The 25,639-nt window shown below is 43.1% G+C and overlaps 1 protein-coding gene across 2 annotated transcripts in view; it reads left to right on the forward strand.

Annotated features, from left to right (window-relative positions):
* The window catches only part of NECAB3 (N-terminal EF-hand calcium binding protein 3), a 56,732-nt gene that overhangs the window by 16,987 nt on the left and 14,106 nt on the right, over positions 1 to 25,639 (forward strand). The window contains exons 4-9 of one of the 2 annotated variants that reach the window (XM_018555351.1): positions 5,445 to 5,470; positions 8,343 to 8,440; positions 18,898 to 19,034; positions 22,133 to 22,250; positions 22,461 to 22,535; positions 23,024 to 23,077. In XM_018555351.1, coding sequence (XP_018410853.1) covers positions 5,445 to 5,470; positions 8,343 to 8,440; positions 18,898 to 19,034; positions 22,133 to 22,250; positions 22,461 to 22,535; positions 23,024 to 23,077 — 508 coding nt within the window. Of the gene's footprint in view, positions 1 to 5,444; positions 5,471 to 8,342; positions 8,441 to 18,897; positions 19,035 to 22,132; positions 22,251 to 22,455; positions 22,536 to 23,023; positions 23,078 to 25,639 lie in introns of both variants that reach the window. The other variant, XM_018555350.1, reaches the window with a different exon arrangement.

Genomic DNA, 25,639 nt, shown 5'->3' on the forward strand with positions numbered 1-25,639 from the left:
TCCCCACCCAATTCCAAATTAATAAAATGTAACTTGATTTTCAGGTTTTATGACTTTTAGAGAGAATGCGAGGTCACCCCCTCTCCAGACCTGATTGTTGATATAAATTGTCCACTGGTAATATATGGAGGCCTTGTGCCATGCCTTTAATTACGACAGCCATAAAAGGATTAGCAGAGATATGTTTGAATTTCAGTCGGACTGGGCAATAAAAGATCACAGCCAGGGCATCTCTTCTGTGGAATGTGGAATGTGAAATGGGAAGGGACCTGTCAGTTCTAAATGAAGACCTGCAGGTGCTCTGACTGGGGAAACAAACTCTATTCTGCAATATTCAGACTAAAATCCCCCATCATAGTCACACTCATGTCTAATGAAGGTCTATGGAACCTGCATTAGACGTGATGGTGTCAACAGTCCTTAGACCACCGGAGCCTGGGGGTGAAGAGGCTGCGGGGACTGGCCTAGCAGCCGTAAGGGAGCTGGCGGAAGCAGGGATCAAGTAAGTAAATCTGCTCTACTCCAGTCCCTAGACAAAAATGAGCACTAAACCCTTGCAGTGCAGGGGTAGCCCCACAGCAAGGGTACTTTCTATGTATGCCCAGAGATTAGGTTAGATTGCCACTCAATTCAGAAGGAAAATCCTCCTGGGAAGGGGGAGCATGTGACTGCCTCCCCAAATTACTGACAGTCATCCCCTCCAATGGTGTTACTTGGGTGCAGGCCGCACCCACCTACTGAAGCCACTGCATCCTGGACCTGCCTCAAAGGAGAAGCAGCGCATGATGAGCTCATCTATTTGTCACTCTGCATCCCACTCCTATCAGTATGCATTTTGTCAGCACATGAACTGACTAGCTCCTTGTGCTGCTTCTTCCTCTCACACTCCAGCCCTGCTGTACAGGGACTGCAAGAGGCTTATACCAGGTCACATTCAGTTACTTACACTGCCTGCCATTCAAAATATATATTTAATGATGTATGAGTGATTACAGAGCTGCACTGATTTGTGTCTTTTATATCTACATGGAGTTCAGCTTAAGAGTTAAGTTTACTATTTTAAACCAAACTTTCACATGAAGACAAAGGATCAATGTAATAGATGGCTCAGAGACAGTTACTAATTTTAAACCTTTTTTTCCAGTTGGACATCATTCTAACATTTCTGCATTGAAAGAATGATTGTGTCTGGTTGATAAGATCACAGACATGAATACCAAGGCACGTAAGGATATCCAGTTCTGCAGCTATTCTTGGTATAACTACAGCTATTGCAAATCACAGGAGACGAGCAGCAGAAGTAATAATCATAATTGTTCATTTCAATCAGATAAAGCCATGCTCTGCCTTTCAATGAGCTAAAGTGATAATGATACAGAGAGGGGACAGTACAGAGACTTGCAGCTGATTATGTGAACCAATCATGGAGGAATAGTGAGTCTTTGAAATTAAAGTATTATTATTTCATCTTTTTTGACATCCCAGCGAAACAATTTCTCATTTGTATTCATTACCTATTTTGTTCTATTAATATTGTGTGCGTGTGGTATCTGATCAGTCAAATCCTACTCTTGGTGATTCTATGGGCCAGCTCTCAGAGTACCACGTCTGATATGCCTAAGGGACATTTGCCTAGAATTTTCTTGGTGGATTTTATATCAGGTTGCCAGGTATCCAACCCTTGGGCAACTCTATGGGCACAATGTCAGATACACTTGAGGGCCTTTTTTCATGGAATTTGCTTGGTGGATTTTTTATGAAATAGGTTGCCAGGTATCTAACTCTTGGCAATTCTACCCATCAGCTCTCTGGATACCATGTCTGATATGCTTGAGGGACTTTTCCATACAATGTTCTTGGTGGATTTTTTTATCAGGTTGCCTGGTATCCAACTCTTGGCCAGCTCTATGGACACCATGTCTGATATGCTTAAGGGACTTTTCCGTAGAATGCTTGGTGGATTTTTTATGAAATAGGTTGCAAGATATACAACTCTGGGTCACCTCTCTTGACACCATGTCTGATATGCTTGAGGGACTTTTCCATGATTGGTGGACTTCTTATTAAATAGGTTGCCAGGTACTAATCTCTTGGCAATTCTCTGGGTCAGCTCTCTGGACGCCATGTCTGATATGCTTGAGGGACTTTTCCATTGAATGCGCTTGGTGGATTTTTTATGAATTAGGTTGCCAGGTATCCAACTCTTGGAAATTCCTTGGTAGATTTTTTTTATGATGTATCTTGCCAGGTATTCAATGCTTGGTGACTCTATAGACCAGTTTTCTGGGCACAATGTCTGATATGCTTGAAGGCATTTTCTTGGTGGCATTTTTTAAGGTACATTGCCAGGTATTCAACTTTTGGCAGTTCTATGGATCAGCTCTCTGGGCACCATGTCTGATGTGCTTGAGAGCCTTTTCCATAGCATTTTAATGGTAATTTTTTGATACAGGGTAGGTGGCAAGATCTTTCCTCAACCCTCCTCCAAAATGTGTTAATTTATACACACATACTGGGGCCAATTAACATGCTAGTATGTTTTTAGAATATGGAAGGGAACTGGAGTACCCAGAGGAAACCCCACAGCAAACTCCATGCTGATTATGTCCTGGCCAAGGTTTAAACCAAGGACTCCATTGCTGTAAGACACTGTGATACTCCCTATTTTTATTAGGTATCTTTACCTGGTGCAAAATGCCCCATTTTTGTGCTTTTCATGAGGGTTGTCTACGATTATTACCTCTTTATAAAACACCCATTTGTAGCTTTGTGTCCCTACCTCATTTGTTTTCACCTAATATTGGTTTGTCATACAATCAGTTCAGTGCTGGTATTTCATTAACAAACTCTTTGCACATTAATCTGCTAAGTGCGAAAACTGTATTCTGTTTCAAGCAAGTGAAACAAAGCTCATTACTAAAGCTGACCTATACCTCTTGTGTTAACATAAAACTATATTGACTGCCTTGATGGCATAGACAAATAAAGTACAGCAGAAGGGCTCAAATCCTTCTTGGAGAATATTCTGCTTTAGCTTTCTTAACTTTTGAGCATATGAGTGAGCCCTTGCCCCGTGATCTTGTGATCTCTACTGAAAGTAGGGATCAGTTGAACACTGGCTGTTCTATCACTTTAGTAGAGTTCACATGACCAGTTACCTAGAACTTCACATGTGTGGTCAACACTGATGGGAGCCTGCATTTCTACTGGAAAGTATCTCAACCCTTCTATAACTAATTTCAAATTTAATTCCATTTTTTAAATTAAATCTAAATCAATAAAATAATACCTGGTGGTCCATCCATGAAGGTCCTTGTCGACCTGTTCTGATGGGTACTACAAGTGGTCATTTGGACACACGCAGTCATGGTTCACTGTTGTCACAATCTGGAAACCCACCCTAAAAAAATGCCGTAGGTGGAGTGCATGCAAGTCACTTACCCCCCAAAAAGAGACTTACGTTCATACCTAAATGTTGGGCCACATGGACATGTAATAGTGGTGGGATTTTTAGGAACAATATGACTTCAAAAATACTTTTTCTCACTTTCGCTACACAAGCAAAAGCAAAGTAGTCTACATGTGTGAATAGCGCACCAGAGATTTTTCCTATGTTACGATAGGCAAGTGTATTTTTTTATTGAAAGGGAGATAATACAGTAATTAGATCTGGATAAGCCATGTGGAGCAAGATTGACATTTAGACACAGGAAATTCTCTAGCGCTCAGATCATTTGGAAATGATGATAGAAGAAAAACCAAAATCATTTTGTCAGACTGTTCCAAAAATGACAGCTGAGCGCTGCTGATTGCCTGGTAGATCACAGATAATAGAAGAGGGCCATAAGATTACAAGTTCCGTAGATGACATCTTGCAGAATAATTGAACAGCTTGGCCATTGCGTTTCCGAACGGGTAACGAGCAAAACACAGGAAGACTTGCTAAGAGATCGGCTGTTTACAGTTTCAAGAGACACTTGTATCCCACTAGTAAAAATGTATTAAATTACATACATTTGCAGAATCTGTACCATATAGAAAATATAGAATAAGTGCCACATATAAAATATAGAAAAAGTGCCATAAAGAAAATATAGAACACATGCCACATAGAAAATATAGATAATGTGCCATATAGAAAATATAGATAATGTGCCATATAGAAACAATAGAACATGTGCCATATAGATACAATAGAACATGTGCCATATAGAAACAATAGAACATGTGCCATATAGAAACAATAGAACATGTGCCATATAGAAACAATAGAACATGTGCCATATAGAAACAATAGAACATGTGCCATATAGAAACAATAGAACATGTGCCATATAGAAATAATAGAACATGTGCCATATAGAAAATATAGAATATGTGCCATCAGAAAATATAAAACATGTGCCATATAGAAAATGTGTCATATAGAAAATATAGAACAGGTGCCATACAGAAAATGTAGAACATGTGCCATATAGAAAATATAGAACAGGTGCCATACAGAAAATGTAGAACATGTGCCATACAGAAAATGTAGAACATGTGCCATACAGAAAATGTAGAACATGTGCCATATAGAAAATGTAGAACATGTGCAATATAGAAAATGTGCCATATAGAAAATGTAGAATATGTGCCATATAGAAAATATGGTTGTTGTGAGTTCTTCTATAGAAAGGGGGCTGGGCTATCTATTCCTCCAAATGATTAGCTCTTGTTACTTAGCTGACCAGAAGCAAAGGCTATGCATTACATTATAGGCTATTCCTTATTTCTGACAGGGAGCGTGCAAAGGTTTGAGATTTGCAAACTGCACAAATCCTGGGATTCTCTGTGAACCCATGGTGGTGGCAAACCCAAACCCGTAGGGGGGTTGGATGCTGGTGGTGCTTGTTAAGGGGGATGTTGGGTGCTGGTGGTGCATGTTACCAGGGTGGTGAAGGGGAGTGCTGGTGGCGCTCGTTACCGGGGGGAGGGAGGGGTTAATGGTGGAGAAGTGTCCCACCTAGCTCACTGATGTTACTGGCTGCCAGGAGCTGGGCGGGAAGCTGGCTAGAGCATCACAGGTTGGGATGCACTGGCCGGAAAGGACCCAATGAGATGCCTCAACCACTCAACCGCCTCATTGGGCCTACTCATGAAAACAATGCACTCCCTATGTGGCTGATAGCTCCACAGTTGTGGAGGCAAAGTGATTTGAAATTAAGTGTTTGCTCACTCTAGTGGCTAATTTACAAATCTCTGTATTTATTTAATCCCATCACAAAGATGGAAGCAAGCATGTAACCTTGTAAAGGTCGTACCAAAAATGACTTCAAGGTAAACACTGCATTAATAACTCACAGTATTTGCTCTCTAAATATGTCATATTTTCCCTTTAATTAATGGGCATGGGGGTTAATGGTTCCCAACTAACCATACGCATTTCTATCTTTTCTTTACAGTAACATGGACACAGAGCGAATTTGTGGTAAGTTCACTTTAATGACACTGATATTTATTGTAGTAGCTGGTGATTATATCAAATATAAATTCTTCGGCACTAACAAGGATTTGGGGGCATATACAGTGATTGTGCCCCAGACAAAAGGGTGGATGGTTTCAAGCTATTAATAGCTTTAAGGCACAACTGGTCCACTATTGGCCTACTGCAAGGTTCCTCAAGATAAATATTTGACTGGCCTGTTTGGGTGCAAAGCCCTCTTGAAGTGAACCAAAGCCGGTGGACGCAGGTCCTAATGCTGTTCCATTCAGCAGCCTGTGGGGTCTTTTTGACCAAGCTGGGCTACTGTCTGTGCTGTCTGCTGGGAGTACCTGGATCACAGGATAGGCAGCACAGAATTCGAAATGATCAGATAGGTAAAATGGATATACAGGTGAAACTCGAATAATTAGAATATCGTGCAAAAGTAATTGCAGTAAGTGCTGCAAAAGGGGCCCAAACCAAGTACTGAGTACATATGCATGCTTGTACTTTTCAGAGGTCCGATATTGTTCTATGTACAATCCTTGTTTTATTGATTGCATGTAATAATCTACTTTTTTGAGGTTGTGGATTTGGGGTTCTTGGGGTTTTCATGAGCTGTAAGCCATAATCATCACAATTATGACAATTCACGGCTTGAATTATCTTGCTTTGCATGTAATGAGTCTATCTCATATATTAGTTTCACCTTTTAAGTTGCATTAGTGAAATAAATGACTTTGCACAATATTCTAATTATTCGAGTTTCACCTGTATATATATATATATATATACATACACATATATCAACAGAGTATGTACCTGCTTGGAATGAGATGTTCTAACACACAGGAGTGCTCCATTAAAAAGACCATGCCAAAAAGAACCCATCAGGATCTTTCCACTGCTGTGCATTGCGGTAATGGTGCCATTCATTTTGAATGGCAGCCCAAAGCACCAAGGCAACACTGCTCCAATACTCATGCGTTGCAGCACTTAATAATGCATGGTAATGTGTTGTGTTGTGCTGCTTCGCCAAAAATCACTCATATCTGCTCTTTTGGCTATTTTAGTGCATTGCCAGTCCATTCATTTGAATGGGCTTTCTTAGCACAATGCACGTGCACAAAATAAAGGTACGTTAATGCAATGCACCAAGATGTAAAGGTAAAAATGGGCCCTAAGGAAAGAAACATTGGATCAAGAATGGGCCCTAAGGAGACAGTCAGATTGTGCATGGATGTCTGACCTTTATGTCTGACCATATAGGCAGCCGTGGGTGCTGCAGCTGCCTGAATACAAAACTAGCAGTGGAGAATCAAGGAATCAAGTGTAAGGCTTAATGTATATGGCTAGAATTATGGTTAGCTTAATATTTATGGCCAGAAGATACATTAACTTTGCTACAATGTGCTGGGGCACTTTCCAGTTTATTTAAGAAAATATACCTTTCTTTTCAGAAAGCAATTCCTGTCTGCAAAGGGTTAAAGCATAAATAGAGAAATATTAAATCCACATAGTTGAGACGTGGGTCCCATTACTGCCCATGGCAGGCAGAAGAAGTCTCACACAATCCCCCTCTCCCTCCAGTGGGATCCTCATTTGTAGGTTTAGTCATCGTTCAAAGCTGTGTTCTGATTTCTCCGCTCCTGCCTCGGGCTGCCTCTTTTAAAGCACTTGCTGCTTTTAAGATCCTGATCTTTTAATGTTTGATCCAGAAGAATTTCATCAAACACGTCGCCCTATGACACCTCTGCTGGGGAAGGTGGATTTAATGACGTGTGGCTTGCTCTAACCCTTTTCCCGGCAGGGACCTCCAAATGACAAATTGTATAAATTTAGCCTTATATCTGCCTCTTTAGATCATATACTTAGATCCAGAGAATATAAAAAACATTCCCGTCTTAGCAAGTACTGGCTGAGTCCATGATATGAAGCAAGCATGTCAATTAGAAAGTCAAAGTGAGGTGAGGACCCTAATCTGCATACTTATTCTGGGTAGAGACAATATCCTCAACTCATCAAGCTGTGGTTTCATTGAAGACATGCTAAATAGCACTTAAAGCCTAGGAACCTCTAGACACAGGACTCCCCTTCCTTGCATAAAGCTACCCCTGTACTGCAAGGGTTAGCTGCTAGTTTACATCTAGGGGATTCTTTAAAGCAGATTTACTTACCTGATCCCCGCTCCTCTGGTGGTCACCACTCACCTCTACCCCCTCGGCTCTGGCTCGTGGATTGTCCTTCAGCGTCTATGGGCCTGCATTAAATGTGATGACATCAGTGCTAGATAACAGCCGCATACCATCAGAGGTCTAGTGCAGTCCATGCTTCAATAAGTCAGGGCTGTTTTGGCAGCAAAAGGGGAACCTACTCAATATTGGTATAGGGGGTCATAATGTTATGGCTGATTGGTGGATATGTACCTGAGTAGCCGCCATGTTCATTTCTAAGTAGGTGTTTGGAGGGACGGTAAAAACATGGATCAGCTGCCTGTTTTTACCACCCCTTTGCCATCCGTGTGAACTCAGCCTTGTACTGGATAGAATGCTTTCTTTCAAATGTATATTATCTACATTATTCTACTTTTAGATTGTAAGCCCTCCCGGGCAGGACCCTCCTTACCATCTTGTCTTGAACTGTATTGTGATTGTAATGTCTTCCTTATATTGTAAAGCGCTGCGCAAACTATTGGCGCTATATAAATCCTGTATAATAATAATAATAATACATGATATGCAAATCTATTCATCAGGTGGGATCATTTTTAGGGCAAGAAAGTAATTATGACCCCCTTCGCAAGTCCCTTAACTAGGCAATGGAGAATCGAATCCATCAACCTTCAGACTTTTAATGTTCATCCCACTCTGTGTTTTAGATTACTTCTCTGAATATTTAGGAGAATACAAGAACGTCCTCTCAGCTCTGCAGAACCTGAATGGGACTATATTGACGGCAATGGATAAAACTAAAACGGTAAGAGATTTTCTGGCTTCAGTAAAGCACAAAGGCACCAAATAAAGGAGGACTCCAGGTACAAATCACTATCTACCCTTTCTTTCTTCAACCACCTCTATTTGATAAACGAAACGGCTTCTATTGGATGGACCTGCGATGCATGCAATAGACCGCTGGCACCCAGAACACAGAGCTCAGGACCATATTAGATATATAGCCCTCATTTCCTACCATTGGCCCAATGTCCTATGGATCGTTATTTATTTCTGGTTAATTTATAGAAAAAAAGCACAAACATGTAAGTTGCTTCCTGTTTATTATTAGAATACATCTGAAGTCAAAACATTAGGGGAAAAAATGCTAAATATAGCTATAATTTTTTCTATCTATTTTTTTCCCTTTACTTGCTTCCTTAATAATAATAATAATAATAATAATAATAAATTTTGGCTTCAGATATATGTTGCTTTACCATGGAGTTGTCCTTCAAACCAATATATGTATGATGGCAGCTCTGATGCCTTCTCCTTTAAAAACAATTTGGCCTCAGAAGCACCCCTATTGCTATTTTGACAGACCCCCTGGTGTGATGCTGTGTGCGATGCGGTTTGACTGTTACCATGGTAACACAGCAGGCATTGGTTTAGTGAGCATGAGGTGTGACAAGTTCAACTTCCGTCGGAATATAACAGGGATTGAAACCTTGCAACGTTTTTTTCTTGTTATAGTCGTGTCTTGTCATATGTTGTGATCTTAAATTGATCCTTGCTTGGCAATGCCTTAAATTACCTTGGTAGAAAGGCCCTTCCTACCCTCCCACTCTAGTGCTCTATGCTGACATACATCAGTGATGGCCTCACCCCCTTATCACAAGTGTCCTCATGATGACTTGTAGTGTAGAGGAAGAGAGGGGACCTGTTTGACCAAGTTATGATAGACAGCAGAAAGCACTGTGCAGTGTGGTCACACTTTAGCACCTACTGGACTGCTCAGTCATATTTAGACACACAATACAACTGCTATGGCAGGAAAGTGGGGCAAGACAAACCAAAGACCAAAAAAAATGGAGACTGTTAGAGTAACTGCATATGTATTTCTGTAACTTCAGCTGAGCTTTATCTGTAAAAGACAGGTGATGATGTAGCAGTGTGGTCAACATATGTCCCCGTTTCCTGGGGTACGTCCCTGGGAAACAAGTGTCCCTGGAACTGTCCCCGGCTACAGTGCTGGAGTGCAGCCGTGTTGTGGGGTCCTTGGCCCTGCAGTGAGTGCCACATGACACAGTCGAGGGGAGGACTGTCCTTCACTGTGCCTTATCACTATATCTGAGGTCTGGTAAGTTGCTGTGGTCTGTACTGGGTGTGCAGAGGTCTGTACTGGGTATCTCTGTATTGGGGGAGGAGGTCTGTACCCGGGGGTATTAGGGGGGCGGACTATACAGGGAGTGATTTGCGCAGGAGTAGGGTTTTTTTGGGTTCTACTTTGTGCACTGGCCTATACATTACGTATTCCTGACATATTCCTGACCCCTTCACACTGCACTACAAACTCCTGACTCCCACACTCTATGCACTTCACACTCTTGATACATACACCTCTTGTGCACTCCTGACTCTTTGTGCATTATGGACTCTTGACCCCTGCACCCTGTGTGTTACATAATCCTGACCCCTGGGCTCTGTATGTTACACACTCCTAACCCCAGCACTTCATGCATTACATACTCCTGATCCCTGCACTCTGTGTGTTAAGTACTCCTTGCCCTTGCTCTTTGTGCATTACTTACTCTTGACCCCTGAACCCTGTGTGTTACGTACTCCTGACCGCTGGGCTCTGTACGTTACACACTCCTGACCCCTGCACTCCATGCATTATACACTCCTGATCCTTGCACTCTGCGTGTTATGTACTCCAGACTAGAGATGGGCTGCCCGTTACGTTCGACTCAAACATTGCCTGTTCGGGCGTTCGCCGATCGCCAACTTTGTGGGAAGTTCGCGGTCTGTTCGACCACGCATTGTCCCACAAGGCAAAGCGCCTTCTGAAGCCCTAATTGGTTAAAGGCTTGCACCTGACCGTAGGTCAGGTGCAAGACTTTGCCCAATCAGGGCTCAGTATTGAGTAAGAGCCATGATTGGGCAAAGTCATGATGACTTTGCCCAATCATGTCTCGCCTGTCAGATGACGGCAAACTACTCAATTAGGCGTCTCCCCCCCCCGCCATTTTTGTGGGTGGGGTCCTCCTTAAAATTCCGACCAGACCTTAAGGGCCTGGTATGACTTTGAGGGGGAATCCCAAACACTTTTTTTTTGGTTTTTTTAAACGGGTCCCTCCTAAATATTCCTACCAGACCTTAAGGGTCTGTTATGAATTTTAGGGGGAACCCTACGCTTTAAAAAAAAAAATGGTCCCTCCTAACAGTCCTACCAGACCTAAAGGGTCTGGTATGGTTTGGGAGGGGGAACTGCACACTTTAAGAGTAAAAAAAAAAAGAAATGTCATTTTATTTTCTTTAGAAATGTCAGTTTTGCTGCAGCAGGTTCTATACATCCTACAGATCCGCCACTTTACAGGCAGGTTATGGGGACCCCCCAGGCACGATATTTGAAGGAATTTTAAATTTTTATTCTTACTCTTTAAGTCATGTTAAAATCACTGCTCCTTTAAAAACTTTTTTGTTTTTTTTCATTGATTCCTGTCCCCCAGAGCAGTACTCAGACCCCCATACACTTTTTATGGACAATAACTTGCATGTAAGCCCTCTTAAAGGGCACATTCGTTTCCGAAAGTTCGACCCCCATTGACTTGCATTAGGTTCGAGTTCGTATTCTAACTTTTCGGCCATTCGAATGTTCGAATACAAACGGAACACGGGGGTGTTCGGCCCATCACTACTCCTGACCCCTGCACTTTGTGCATTAGGCACTTCTGACTCCTGAGTTCTCTGATGTCACTGCCCCCTTGTCCAATCAGAGTTTATCTAGTATGTATGGGCAATTTCTAAATGGCCACTGTGTCGAGGGAATGACTCTATGTACAAGTTGTTAAAGTGGACTTTTCAGTAACAAGTCTGCATGAACAGATGTGACTGACATGTCATAACATACAACAACAGCATAATTTTTCAAAAATTACACCTTTTATCATAAAAAGCAGCCCGTGAGCTCTACTCAGTGACTTTGCCTAGGCTGAGATGATTATATCTTTTCTGAAAGCAGGGGCCCTGCAGAATAAAAAATGCTAGCTGCAATAATACCCATTCTTTGGTAAAATATAAAAGAGGGGGCCGTGTTGGATACATAGATACCAAACATGTCAAGCCTTCAAATTGTGTGTGCACCCGTGATATAGCAAAAAACTACAATATCCAAAATGTAAAAGCTTTTACCGCTCATCATTTTAGCCCTCATTCACACGAGAAAAGGCCGGCACGTAGAGCTCTGTGCTGCGTGCACGGCCGTATCGGGCAGCTCCCGGGAAGGACAGGTGCTGCGTGTGATTAATACGCAGCCCCTGTACTTCTCTATGGAAGAACCCGGCCATATGCCGCCCTACACTCACCCCAAGTGCAGGTCCGTACGGGTGCGTGTTTCCTGGCTCAGACACGGACAGGAGCCACGTACACCCATAGAGAAGGACGGGGGCTGCGTATTAATCACACGCAGCCCCTGTCTATCTCGGGAGCTGCCCGATACGGCCGTACACGCAGCACGGAGCTGTACGTTCCGGCCTTTTCTCGTGTGAATGAGGGCGTAGAGTTAGCGGTAAGCGACGGCGTTGGAATTATTGCTCTCAGTGTGACGTTTGCAGCAATATGTATTAATGGCACAACCATTGTTTTCTCATGTGGTCGCAGCTGACGCATGTTTGCGTTTGTATGTTCAAGTATGAGGGGGGTGGAGGGCTATAAAGAAAATGTATGTGCGTTTTTTTTAAATATATATGTCGCTATAATTTTTTGTTTTTTAACACTTAACTTTATTGCTATCACATAGGCAGGTAAAAAACACAGGGGAAGTGACATGTGCTCTTCAGGGGTCTATTAACTATGGACTCCAAAGAAGCTAATGAAGCACAAATTCACCAGCTTCATCACCGGGCCACATCAGTTGGAGAAATGACAGCCTGAAACTGGAAGTGACAAGATCTTTGCTGCTTCCGGGTTCAGTGATTAGAGGGGAGATCGGACACTGCAAGTGAGCTGTTCTTCCTCCGATCCAGCCGTCTACACCCACCGTGCTGGTCCAGAGCTTGGGATAGCCAGCAACAGTGGTGGGGCACTGGGTGGGGGTGGGGAACTCAGAAGGTGCATGCAAGTGATCAGGCAGCTCTACAGCTGCTGAAGTCGGCAGCAAAGAACAGTACCAGAATCTTGGTATAACCACTTCAGGACAACGCCTTGTATATAAGTATATTGCGGTCCTGAGGGGGATAAGTAATATTCAGGCCTAAAATTTGCATTTTAACACATGTGCAAAAAAAGGCATAATCATCTCTTGCTACGAAGCGGTTAAACAAGATGGCCGTTTAAACTTATGTAAGACCAGAAGCGTTTGTTCTGCTGGAGAACAGTCATTGGACAAACATTTCTGTGCTACAGCAATAAGACAGAACACGTTTTCTAATGAACTCTTATTATTACAGCGGTAAAACACAACTTACATCAGCTCTTTTCTTTTGTTTTTTAATTTCTCCAGTTGATCTGAATTCTGAGCGATCTCCCCGCTGACTCCTAAGACCCAATCTGAGTAGAGTGTCTCTTCACGTCTGCTTATATAAGAAATAGTTCTGAGATGGCCTCTGTCACAGATGAGGCAGTTTGTGGTGTATATGGATACTGAGTGGTGCAGGGTTCAGGCTGTGCCAAAGGGATGCTTAATGAGCCGTGCTGGCCCCCACCCCCCTGCAGTGTCTGTATATCAATACACCCCATAGTGAGCGTCTGCATAAAAGAACGGAAAATATAGGTCACTGGCGGCGTTGAAGGAACCGAACACCACTGTGTCAAACGATTTACTGCTTTGCTGAAAAATGTACCCATTATTTATGCTTGAAGACAAATGTAGGGCGTTATCGCAGCATTCACCTTAAAATGTGTGTTTTCACTTTTGCAGCCAAATTGGGATGACACCTATTCTGTTTGTAACCATGTTTACATTCACATGGCTTTCACTTGCCTTTTACTTGCTGATAAATCTTAGGCCTCATTCACACTTGGATGTCATTGCTATGTACAGGATGAGTGTCTGCAGCTCTCCGGAACTACGTGTTATTCCAGATGCAAGAAGCTGATTGATTCTTGCCAGAGAAATCTGTTGCCAGACATAATATCCACATGTGGATGGGAAGTGCAGGCACTGTGGAGTTCTGCTTTAAAACATGCCCACAGTGATCTCTGTAGCTGCAGGCACTGTGGAGCTCTGGTATAAACAAGCCTACAGTGATCTCTGTAGCTACAGGCACTGTGGAGTTCTGGTTTAAAACAAGCCAACAGTGATCTCTGTAGCTGCAGACACTGTGGAGCTCTGGTATAAACAAGCCGACAGTGGTCTCTGTAGCTGCAGACACTGTGGAGCTCTGGTATAAACAAGCCTACAGTGATCTCTGTAGCTACAGGCACTGAGGAGTTCTGGTATAAACAAGCTGACAGTGGTCTCTGTAGCTGCAGGCACTGAGTAGTTCTGCTTTAAAACAAGCCGACAGTGGTCTCTGTAGCTGCAAGCACTGGTTCTAGAACAAACAAGCCGACAGTGGTCTCTGTAGCTGCAGGCACTGAGGAGTTCTGCTTTAAAACAAGCCGACAGTGATCTCTTTAGCTGCAAGCACTGTGAAGTTCTGGTATAAACAAGCTGACAGTGGTCTCTGTAGCTGCAGGCACTGAGGAGTTCTGCTTTAAAACAAGCCGACAGTGATCTCTTTAGCTGCAAGCACTGTGAAGTTCTGGTATAAACAAGCTGACAGTGGTCTCTGTAGCTGCAGACACTGTGGAGTTCTAGTATGGACAAGCCGACAGTGGTCTCTGTAGCTGCAGGCACTGAGAAGTTCTGCTTTAAAACAAGCCGACAGTGATCTCTTTAGCTGCAAGCACTGTGAAGTTCTGGTATAAACAAGCTGACAGTGGTCTCTGTAGCTGCAGGCACTGAGGAGTCCTGCTTTAAAACAAGCTGAGAGTGGTCTCTGTAGCTGCAGACACTGTAAAGTTCTGGTATAAACAAGCCGACAGTGGTCTCTGTAGCTGCAGGCACTAAGTAGTTCTGCTTTAAAACAAGCCAGCAGTAATCTCTGTAGCTGCAGGCACTGTGGAGTTCTGGTATAAACAAGCCCACACTGTGGTCTCTGTAGCTGCAGGCACTGCGGAGAAATCAATCATCAAAGTTCCAGTTAGCTGTATGGAATCTGGAATAAACGGCTCTTTAAAGAAGAACTATGTGGTAAGGGTTTTTCTCGATAGTTCTCCTAAGGGTCACAGGAGGACACAAACTAGTGTCCTCCCGTGACCAAAAGCTCAGTATACCGCGAGCTACAGCTCGCGGTATACTGAGACCGCCGAAGCCGGGACGGATCCCGACATTACTGTCGAGATCCACCCAGCTGCGTGATTGACAGTTGGCTCTGCCTATCTAGAGGAAGAGCCAGCTGTACCCGCCCCCTCCCCCGTCCGTTCCGCCATTCAGAGCTGGAGGATCGGAGCGTGGAGGGGGGAATCCCTGCAGGGAGCCGTGAGTGACAGTCACTGCTCTCTGCAGGGGCATGATCGAGAAGTGAGCGAGCGACGGTATGTGTTCGCTCACTTCCCGATCTATTGAGCTGACGTGTGACAGTTTCATTGTCACACGTCGGCTCGAACTATGAGGCTGAGTGATTTTCGCTCACCTCATAGTTCTCCTTTAATATCAGTCTGAATCTATACTATGAACCAGCAGTTTTGGATGCACAGTTGGCCCAGGGTTAATTTGCATGGCCACGCCCACTCTCCTAACATTAGGATATTCTTTGTATTTGCTGAGGAAGTGAGATGTCTAGATACCGTTCATTTTAAGGCTCTACTAATCTATAAAAGTGATACATTTAACATCTCACCCATCCAGCCTGTTCAGTAAGATTTTCCATCTTGTCTGCTGTAGAAGGCGTATTGCAGAGCACTTCCTGTTCATGATTCTTGTCTCCTCGTTATTTCATTATAACAAAGATGAGTAAAGAAAAGACAAATAATAATCAAATGACAGTTTTCTTATACAAAGCACAGATCTCACAATATGAGCTGACTGTGGTGCTTTTGATGCAGAAATGGCGGATGAAGTTGGGTGAAGTGGTTGTTTCCAGTGACTCTTGATGTGTCTGTACTGGTCTGAACTCTATGCACAGCCCTTCCTCCACCTTCTCTGCAGTTGGATTATTAACTATGAATGAGGTTTATATATCCAGAAGGATCGCCCCTCCTGTTGTCTCCGCAGGACCTCTTCTACTTGCGGATTTATATTAGCGCCCCAGGAATCGTATAGATGAAGCCACAGCGGATTGCGAGTCCCTGGCAGCGGCGAGGAGACATTTTACATATTTATAACTAGGCTAAGTACAAAAGGGAATTGAGTCATGCATCCGTCTGGGGAAATGTGTGCCAGGTTTGGGATTTGTGTCCTATTAATTATACTATTAGAGTTCCTCTGATGAATAGTCAAGTGTCCGCTCTGTACCAAGATATGCATAAATACTCCCAAAGCCACTTCATTAAAAAACAACTGCCTGCATGTTCTGTATTCTCTAAAGATACTAAAAAATGACACAAAAAAAGCTATTTGTTGGTATTAGCGTGTGTCTTAAAGGAGAACTGCAGGGAAAAAAGAACATAAAAGCCCAATAAGAGATTAAAAAAAGCACTTTTTGCTGCAGTATTATCCTTCAATTCAGAGCTGATGCCCGCAGTACTTTTTTTCTGCCACAAGATGTCCTCAGTCTTCCAGATTGAAGGATAGTCAGCATTATCTAATGCTGAGCCAAGGCTGCCATGTACCCTAATGAGCTCATCCATATGTTACTCTGCTCTCTCATGCTTTTTGTCTCCATGTTCTGCTTTTTCTTCTTACACTGTGAGCTCTTTTGTACTGGGACTACAAGAGGTTGTTATCAGGTCAAATTTGGGTACTTACATTACTTCATTCACAAACATCTGTATCAATTAATACAGAGCTCCATTCATTTGTGTCTTTTATATGTGCTCTGCCTAGTGCAAGGGCTTGCTTGACTGGATACATATTGACAACAGAACAGGAACAGAAGGGACATTTTCCAGTGAGGAAACTTGTCTCAGCAGAGGCTTCCGCAGGGGGGGTGTCACCCGCTGGGACGCCATCATGCACGCTTGTAGTGACATCACGCGTTTTAAACTGCCGGCGGCCATCATGCTTCTGTACCCCTCCGTGCGACATGGTTCAGTCCTCTGACCACTATATCACTGCTGTGTCCTGCACTAATCTAAGGGTTAGAGGACTGAACCACAGTGTGTGGCAGGGGACACTGCCAGAAAAGTCAGTTGCTTCTGTCCCCCTCCCTGCAACATGGTTCAGTCCTCCGACCACTGAACCACAGTACATTGCAGCGAACACAAGTACCTGACACTTCCAGAAAATTCAAATGCTTCTGTACTCCTCCATGCGACATGGTTCAGTCCTCTGACCACTATATCACTGCTGTCTCCTGCAGTAATGTAAAGGTCAGAGGACTGAACCACTGTGCATGGCAGGAAACACAAGCACCTGACACTTCCTGAAAAGTCAAATGCTTCTGTACCCCTCCATGCGACGTGGTTCAGTCCTCTGACCACTATATCACTGCTGTCTCCTGCAGTAATGTAAAGGTCAGAGGACTGAACCACTGTGCATGGCAGGAAACACAAGCACCTGACACTTCCTGAAAAGTCAAATGCTTCTGTACCCCTCCATGCGACGTGGTTCAGTCCTCTGACCACTATATCACTGCTGTGTCCTGCAGTAATGTAAGGGTCAGCAGCGGACTGAACCACAGTGTGTGGCAGGGGACACAAGCATCTGATAATGAAGCATCTGGCTTCATTACTGATAATAGCAGGGGTAGGCAACATTGTATTTCCACAACCTCCAGCTGTGGTGGAACTACAACTCCCATAAAGAATTGCAAGATTCTGTCAGCCACAGGCATGACTTCCAGAGGCAGAAGCATGATGGGATTTGTAGGTTCAGCCCAGCTGCAGAGCCAAAGGTGCCATATCCCTGGCTTATACTGTTGATATTGGTCGAGTTATATGATAATTGGCCATTGAATGGACACACCTTGCCTTCATCATACATTGACTCTTCGTCTTGATCTGTAGGCTAGGCAGAGGTTTTGCTGGTCATGCTTGGACATGTAGTCCTTATTCAGATTTCGAGGCTCTGCAGTTTGTTTTAACAGCTCTATAAATTCAGAATGCATCATCAAGCGTTGCATAAACAGACATCCTGCCGCGCCGCATTTCGACTTCCCAATAGCATTTGTATTTTTTAGCAGAGCAATTTACAAGTAGCTTTACAAAAATAGCCTCCTTCTTTATCAGTGCCGAACAAAGCCTGGCTCTCCGCAGCGATAAACAGTCTGGACGGGCAGCAGTGAAAATCTCTTTTGAATTTCAAGGCACTTGTTAAGCTGTAGTGCGCAGGCCGCCTCTGACGTCATGTGGAGGTGTTTTGAAATGCTGACCGTGTTAATTGGCATCAGATGGCTATACCCGGCTCTTTGTGGCATGTGGAGCTCCAACACGTGCCTGCTTATCTGCACACGTTACAAGCGGCATTCATCGGTCTGTGATTTGCTTGTGCCCTCCCCAGTTCTTGTGAAACTCAAGATGAGCAAATCATTTAACGAACTGGGGAAAGGAGTGCGTTTAGAAAGCGATGGAGCGGATTATGAAGGCTTCTTTATGTTTGCAAGCTTGAGCAGTGGAAAGGTTCACTATAGAATGGACCATGTAGGACTAAGTGACAGGTTCACTTGAAACCATCCTGGCCACACCGAGTTGCTTATATTCACCTTCACTTTGATCACCCGCAGGGGCAAAGAGAAGAAGCCCTTTATAAGCTCCAAATCTCTGTGGGCAAAGAGAAGAAGCCCTTTATAAGCTCCAAATCTCTGTGGGCAAAGATCCTCAAATTAGGACTTTTAAGGTGCGGAAAATGTTACACAGCAAACATAAAAATAAAATGATATCCAGTTTTATTGTACTAACTTATTTGTTTTGAAAACAATGTGTTTGTTCAGGTCCCGTTTATGTTTTTCTTATAAAAGTCAAGGCTGAAAGTTTCTCAGCCTTGCACTAGCAAAGCTTAAATTGAACTAAGGGTCTCCTCTTGCAGAGACTCTGTCACAGATGGGCTCAATAGAGGCCAAAGAATGGCGCAGGTGTATGTTTTAGAAGTTGTGATGGACGTTCTGATATATTCCAATATTAATTTATTATTCACAGAACTATGAGAACGCCTCCCAGACAGAACAGTTTGTCACACGATTTTTGCTTCGGGAGACCATGAACCAACTACATTCCCTGCAAAGCTCCATGGAGTGTGCTCTAGAAGCAATAGAGGCTCAAGCTGGACGAGAGAGGTAGGACACTGCCATCTGTGTATATTACCATGTGGTTCCTAATATAACAGAAATAAACTCATACCTCTCTATTACAAGTAGTGAATCACGCGTCTCTCTTACACATAGGCTGACTTATAAACTGCACAGTTCTTCGCTGTGCAAACATGATTTGCAGCACTGTATGGCCACTGGATTTCCTATACTCTCCAGCGCCATCTAGTGGCCTAATAGCACTATGCATCTCATTCACACAATGAAGAGCTGTGCGAACGGTTTATACATCAGCATACATTACATTATACATACATTATACAATATCTCACACATCTCTTTTATCCATAGCGCCTGCACCTCTCCATTACACATAGTGCCTTGCATTGTACCTTGCACCATTCCTTACATCTTACAATCTAAACGTAAAATAATTGCTTACAAGGTGTGCATTTAGAGGTCTATTTATAAAAATAATTGCACAGCTGTTTGTCTAACGAAATTGCATGTACATTCATTTTGTGCATGTTAATCAGCGGTTGTGAGAATGGGGCGAAATCAAATGTTTTTAGAGTATATTGCCTTCTGATCAAATGTTCTTAAGGAGGAACTTCACCCTTATCTTGCAAATAACAACAAAGGAACCTTTACAAATGTTTAGTAATAACAAACAGATACTTCTAGATAATTGCAGGATTTTGTATTCTTTGCATACCTTATTTTTCTTTTCCTCCTCATTCTTTTCATGGTGGCCATTTTTACTAAGAGCAGATGAATCCAACTCCCTTTACTGAACGCAGGGTCTGGCTCCTGGAATATGTGACAGTGCACATCATTTGAGGGGCAAAAATGTATTTCCCTCGTAAGATTTTGCAGTTTACAGATGAGATTTTCCAGGAAGGCACTGGTGATGTAACCTTCCCAGAATGCATCAGTGAGGCCAGGGCTACATCACCATTGCCTAACCCAACCAGGAAATGATAACACAGTCATTTTAAGTAAAAGCAAAACATTTTTAACTAATGAATGTAAGATGATTTTATATCAGCATGCAGAGCTGCATGCTCGTGTGATTTTTAGCAAAAGGGGGTAAAGGTCTGCTTTAGGAATATACATAACAAATCAGCTTCCACTTGCAGATGAAATGAGCACTAGTATATAATGAATAGTCCCGTCAATTCCAATAATACCGGCATTACTGCGTTGCAAGTAGACTCATTATCCACACAAGTGCCGTAAATAATAATTCCATTAGCTGGCGCTGATGATTGCCTCTGGCAGCCTCCCGAGTTTTCACAGATCCTCAGAGCATAGAGTAGATTCAGTTTTTCTGTTTTGCAACATTGTTTCTATCTGCCAATGCAAATCATCAGCCCCGTTCTATGGAATTATTATTTACAGCACTTAGGTGGATAATGTATGTTCTTGCAACACAGTTAATATATTAGTACTCATTTCATCTGCAAGTGAGAGCAAACACCAGCTGAATAATAGTATTTCTACTTCTAAAGTGGAAGTTAAGTGTTGTATTCAAAAAACTGCTGACAGGCAGGATTAAAGTTGTATTAAACTCTAAAAACATTGTATTCAATAATGAATCCAGAGCAAACAAACATACATTGGCCAGCATTTTGTTTTATATTTCCAGCCCAAGCACATACAGTCATCATGTTTCCAAAGAGATCCAACTCCAACTCTCCCAGTTCTACTTCCCTAAAACTGGAATTCACCGATACCGTTTTCTCGGTATCGAGTACCGATATTTTTTTCCCGGTACTCGCCGATACCGAGTACCGGTGCCATGTGCCCTGATTACCAGGAAGTCAGGCAGTGGATCATGACCCATCATCCGGCTTCCTGATTGCCTGTGAAGCCGGTGTTCTAGCGAAAGGACAATGGCTTCCCAGGAAGCTGGGCAGCGAATCATGAGGTGCCATCCCGCTTCCCGATTGGAAACGAAGCCGACTCCATGCCACTGCCGGGTTTCCTAATTTTTCTGTCAATGTGACAGACATCAGACAGAAAAGAAAGTGAGAAGGAGATTCCTGCTATCAGAGTCACAGGTAGCATTTTTTTTTTGTTTAAAACTAGCAAAAAAGAGAAAGGTGCACATGGGAAGGGCACTATACACAGAAGTACAAAAGGGGCCCCAAGTACACTCAAGTTAGCCAGCAAACAAAAATACTAACTCATCTGTTCTTTACTGAGGTTAAACAGAGAGGTTTTAGTTGTATACATTTGCAAATACACGTGGAAGCCACACTGTCTTGTCAAGGCACCTCTGATAAGTGTGATCCGGAACTCTAAACTGTCTGAGCTACCCAACCATGAGACACATATAGCAATGCACACACAGGGAGCAGGCTCACCTGGAGTCACCCCGACCTCCTTAAAGGCAGTGAGGCTTCCACTTTATTTGCAAATATATGCAAATAATACCTCTATTTTTAACCTGAGTTGTTGATTGCACGTTCCACTTTTGTGGGCAAAAAATCCATAAATACACCCATACTTCAAAAAGAATAAATGTGCATTTTCTTTTTAAATTGAAGCCTGCAAAGCAGTTGGTCATGAGTGCAATGCAGAGGCCCCTGCAGACTGTTCTTCCAGCCACAGGTCTGTACGGAGTTACGGATCTTCGGTTGCAGGACTGGTGGAAGTTATCAATGGACTATAAGTGTGGTGACATCTTTGCCATTGAGAATTACGAGTCCCTCTGCAGCAGTGGCAGTTGGAACTTGTAGGTTTTTTTAAATTTACAGATCCTGTGAATAACTGACATGGAGGAGCCACACACAGTGCTGTCAGATAAAAACAAATATGCAGAATCCTGCAGGGAGATGTAAGTTGAGGAGGTCGGTTTGAGGGTGGGGGGCTGGCACCATGTTCCATGTTCCACCCTAAATATGAGTGTAACATGGTATGAAAGGTGATTTAAACAGATTACTTTTTTTGCTGGCTAGGTTGTATGCCGGGACACACACACACGCAGACAGCATTTAAAATCTGGTAGAAGCATCCAGTCCTTTTCCTTTTTTAAACTAAAAAGTATTGTCTGGAATTGGACATTATTGACTGGTTCAGCACTGCATTTATATTAATCACATCATTTTTTTTATTTTAAGACAGGATGGCAAGCAGTCAGAGCCTAAACAAGCTGGTCGTAGATGCGCCCGCCGATCTCACAAGTCTGTATGTTCCCTGTCTACAGATGCTTATTCCGGAATATTGGCCAATGGTACAGTTTTACCTATCACTTTCCCAGCGTCTTAAGGACAGAAAAACTTTTGTTTTGGCCATAGCAGTCAATCATTTTCTCCCTTCCATGCCATTGAAACATGAAAGGCAACTTCTGATCACATAATCATTTCTTCACTTCATACACAAGGTGGTCAGCTTATGTCATGTGTTGATTCCTCTGTGTAATGTTCCCTTGTGTCTCCTCTAGGCCAGTCTGCAGAGGGCGAGACCCAGTGGTCCATACAGATCAATCGCTTAGAGCAGCTGATTGATAAGCTGGAGTGTACGGTATGTAATAACGTCTGCTTCCTTCACTGGTACCCAGGAATTTCCAAATAATATGTCATTAATATGAAAGGGGGCTTCTCTTGCACCTCTCGTCCAACACCCCTGGAAGTGGGGACAGGGAGTCTGAGTGGCATGAGTCTGGTGTAGCGGGTTGATTCTGCACCAAGTCCAGGTGGATAAACCCAGTGAATGGAGATTGGTGACAGTTGAGCAGCAGAAAGGTCGAAACAGGAATCAGGAGCAGAGTTGAGGTCACAAGCCGAGGTCAAACCAGGCGGGCAGTGAGGTAGCAGACCGGATGCCAGTAGCAGGGTTGGGGTTGGTAATATCGGATCAGAGCGGTACAAGCCAAAAGGCAGAATCCAGTGAACGGGCCAAGGTCACAATAGGCAGGCAGGGATCATATTTTATACCATATAATCTTATATCAAGACCCTATTTCATGGGACTATTTTTATAACATTTTCTAATATTTCTTACACTTGCAGAGTCCTCGGCTACAACCAGGTCAAGCGGACGTAAATTCCAGTACCACACAAATGGTAAGTTGTCTTTAAAACATCTTACAGAGGCATTACTTAAATAGCCTGTCCACCCACAAGGGCTATTTTAGTAGGTGAAGTCAGACCTTGACTACTTTTATATCTTGTACATTCCAATAGTAAGATCGCCCTGATTAATTCTTGCCTCTGTTCCTGTCTACCTGGAAGCTTGGGGAGCTTTGTACTCTGTACTGTTACATTCTCCATAATTAGAATAAATAAAAAAAGGAAAAGGAAGGGTGGAAGTTCCTCATAATGTCCACAGTAGGTGTGCAGACCTGAAGGTTCAAGGTCAGTGATTACAAAAATGTTGAAGCCAGAGACAGCTCAGAAAGTATTACGTTTAGGTTGTGTCCAGCAATGTCTTTCTGTGATAGTTAGTCTCATTCATCTGGACTTGTTCTGTAATGTTAAAGCTTATATTTCTGAAGTGCCAGTTTTGCACAAGGTGCACATTTGGGACAGCTGTTTGCAAGAAGCGTGAAAGAGGCCATCTACGTCAAACTGGCACAACCATCCCTTAACAGGGGTGGGGGGCCTTCAACGCCATCTATCGTCCACATTTAATGCATTTCTAACATTTCTACACCATCGATTTGACAACAATTTATACCTTCAACCATGTCAATTGAAGGATCAACACCTATGCAGCCTTCATGACACCATGGATAGGATTATGTAACTAGAGCTTTCACACCTCCCATCCCTGTTCTTGGAGAATCTCCATCTGCCTTAACACATTCCATGGTGATTGGATAGAGGTGTCTGCGTTGCCTGTGTGGATATAAGTATCTTCCTGACACTCATTAGGACTGAAGAAATGCCTTGGATAAGCTACAAAACATCTTCAACATTACAGAACAAGGCCAGTTGAATGTGATCAGCTACTGCTAGGTATCTCATGATCTGGATAAATGAGGACCTTCACAGACATACTGACAAGGACATAGACATTTCTAGCGAGAGCAAAAGGAATTTTCTATACTTGCTGTAAATGTTCTTAGACTGAAAAATAAAAACAAAAAACCTCCCATTGCATTGGGGCTGCCCATGCATTGCAGGGGTTCACTGGACATTTATGTCTAGGACAGCATTTCTCAACCTTTTTTTCCAGTCACATCACCCTTGAAAAGTATGGAAAATCTTGAGGCATCCCAGTCTAAAATGTAGAAAAAAAATGTATGGCCGCTCCATAATCCATCAGGCCCTTACCCCACATAGGGTTGTGGTATGGACTTTAACAGAGGACGCAACCAAAAACACAAAAAAGGACTCTCCCTTCAAATCAGGAGCCCCCTTCACATCAGAGCCCCTCCTTTCACATCAGAGGCTCCCTTTACATCAGAACCCCCACTTTCCATTGGGAGCTCCCTCCTTTCACATCAGGTTCCCCCTCTCACACTTGTGGCTCCCCTTTACATCGGAGTCCATCCATCACATTAGTCCCCATCCTTTCACATCACAACCCCTCTCTACTTCACAAGCCTCCCCTTTTACATCAAAGGCCCTCTTCACATCAGAAGCCCCCTTTTCACCTCAGATTCCCACCCTTTCATATCAGAGTATCTCCCCTTTCTCATCAGAATTTACCCTTGAAATCAGGAGCCCCCTTCCATCAGGAGTCTGCTGTGCTATGAAAAGGACTCAAAAATTTCGAGGAACACCTGAGGAAGGCAGAAGGCACGTCAGGGTTCCATGATTCCCTGGTTGAGAAAGGCTGGTCTGGGGGACCTGTTCCCCAATGCTGCTGGCTCCCAGACTTGTGCTTGCAACCTTATACCCCCTCCACTCCAGCAGATGGCGGCCCACTGAAGTCATCACCTCTAAGGCAGGGTTCATAATCCTGCATTATACATGAGGATGCTTAGGGACAGCCCACAAGCTGTAGTGGATGGGACAGAGAAGAGTTGTGACTGCTGGGGGAGCAGGGATCAGGTAAGTAAAACTGCTTTACACCATACTCCTAGACAATAACAAGAAGTTAACCTTGCAGTGCAGGAGAAGCCCCACTGCAAGGGCAGGTTTTTGTTTCCCAGGATATGATACACTTCACATTTATGTACTTGGGTTTAGTTATACTTTAATTAGGGCTTATGCTTCATTCTGCGTGGGCAAAACGCAGGTTTACTTTGAATGGAACGTACAGTTTTATTTTTAAAGTAAATTAGTAAATTATTTTTAAAGTATATTCCAGGTCCGAGAAACAGATAGGCTTACAAGAAATGTCACTAAGAGAAGGAAATCTCAGATTGTATCTCTTATCAAATTTATGCATCATGAACGTAGAGTACATGTTTGTGAACATTGTGTCTCCAAACACGATGACAAACACCCGTAACACAATCCAACCACATAACAGGGAAACTCTAGTCAAAAAGAAAATCTTCTGCTTAATTACCAAAACTTTCTGTTTACCAAAATCTGAGAGAAAAATTCAAACATCTACAGCCAGACACATTTCACATTCATCCAATGATTCACCCTACACAGTCTCAACAATGTATATGATGAGACAGAGAAACACATGAGAATTCAACTTTATTTTGATGCATTGGGGTGGAA

This window comes from Nanorana parkeri, unplaced genomic scaffold (assembly GCF_000935625.1).
Source record: "Nanorana parkeri isolate BGI_ZX_2015 unplaced genomic scaffold, ASM93562v1 scaffold193, whole genome shotgun sequence".
Lineage (NCBI taxonomy): Eukaryota > Metazoa > Chordata > Amphibia > Anura > Dicroglossidae > Nanorana > Nanorana parkeri.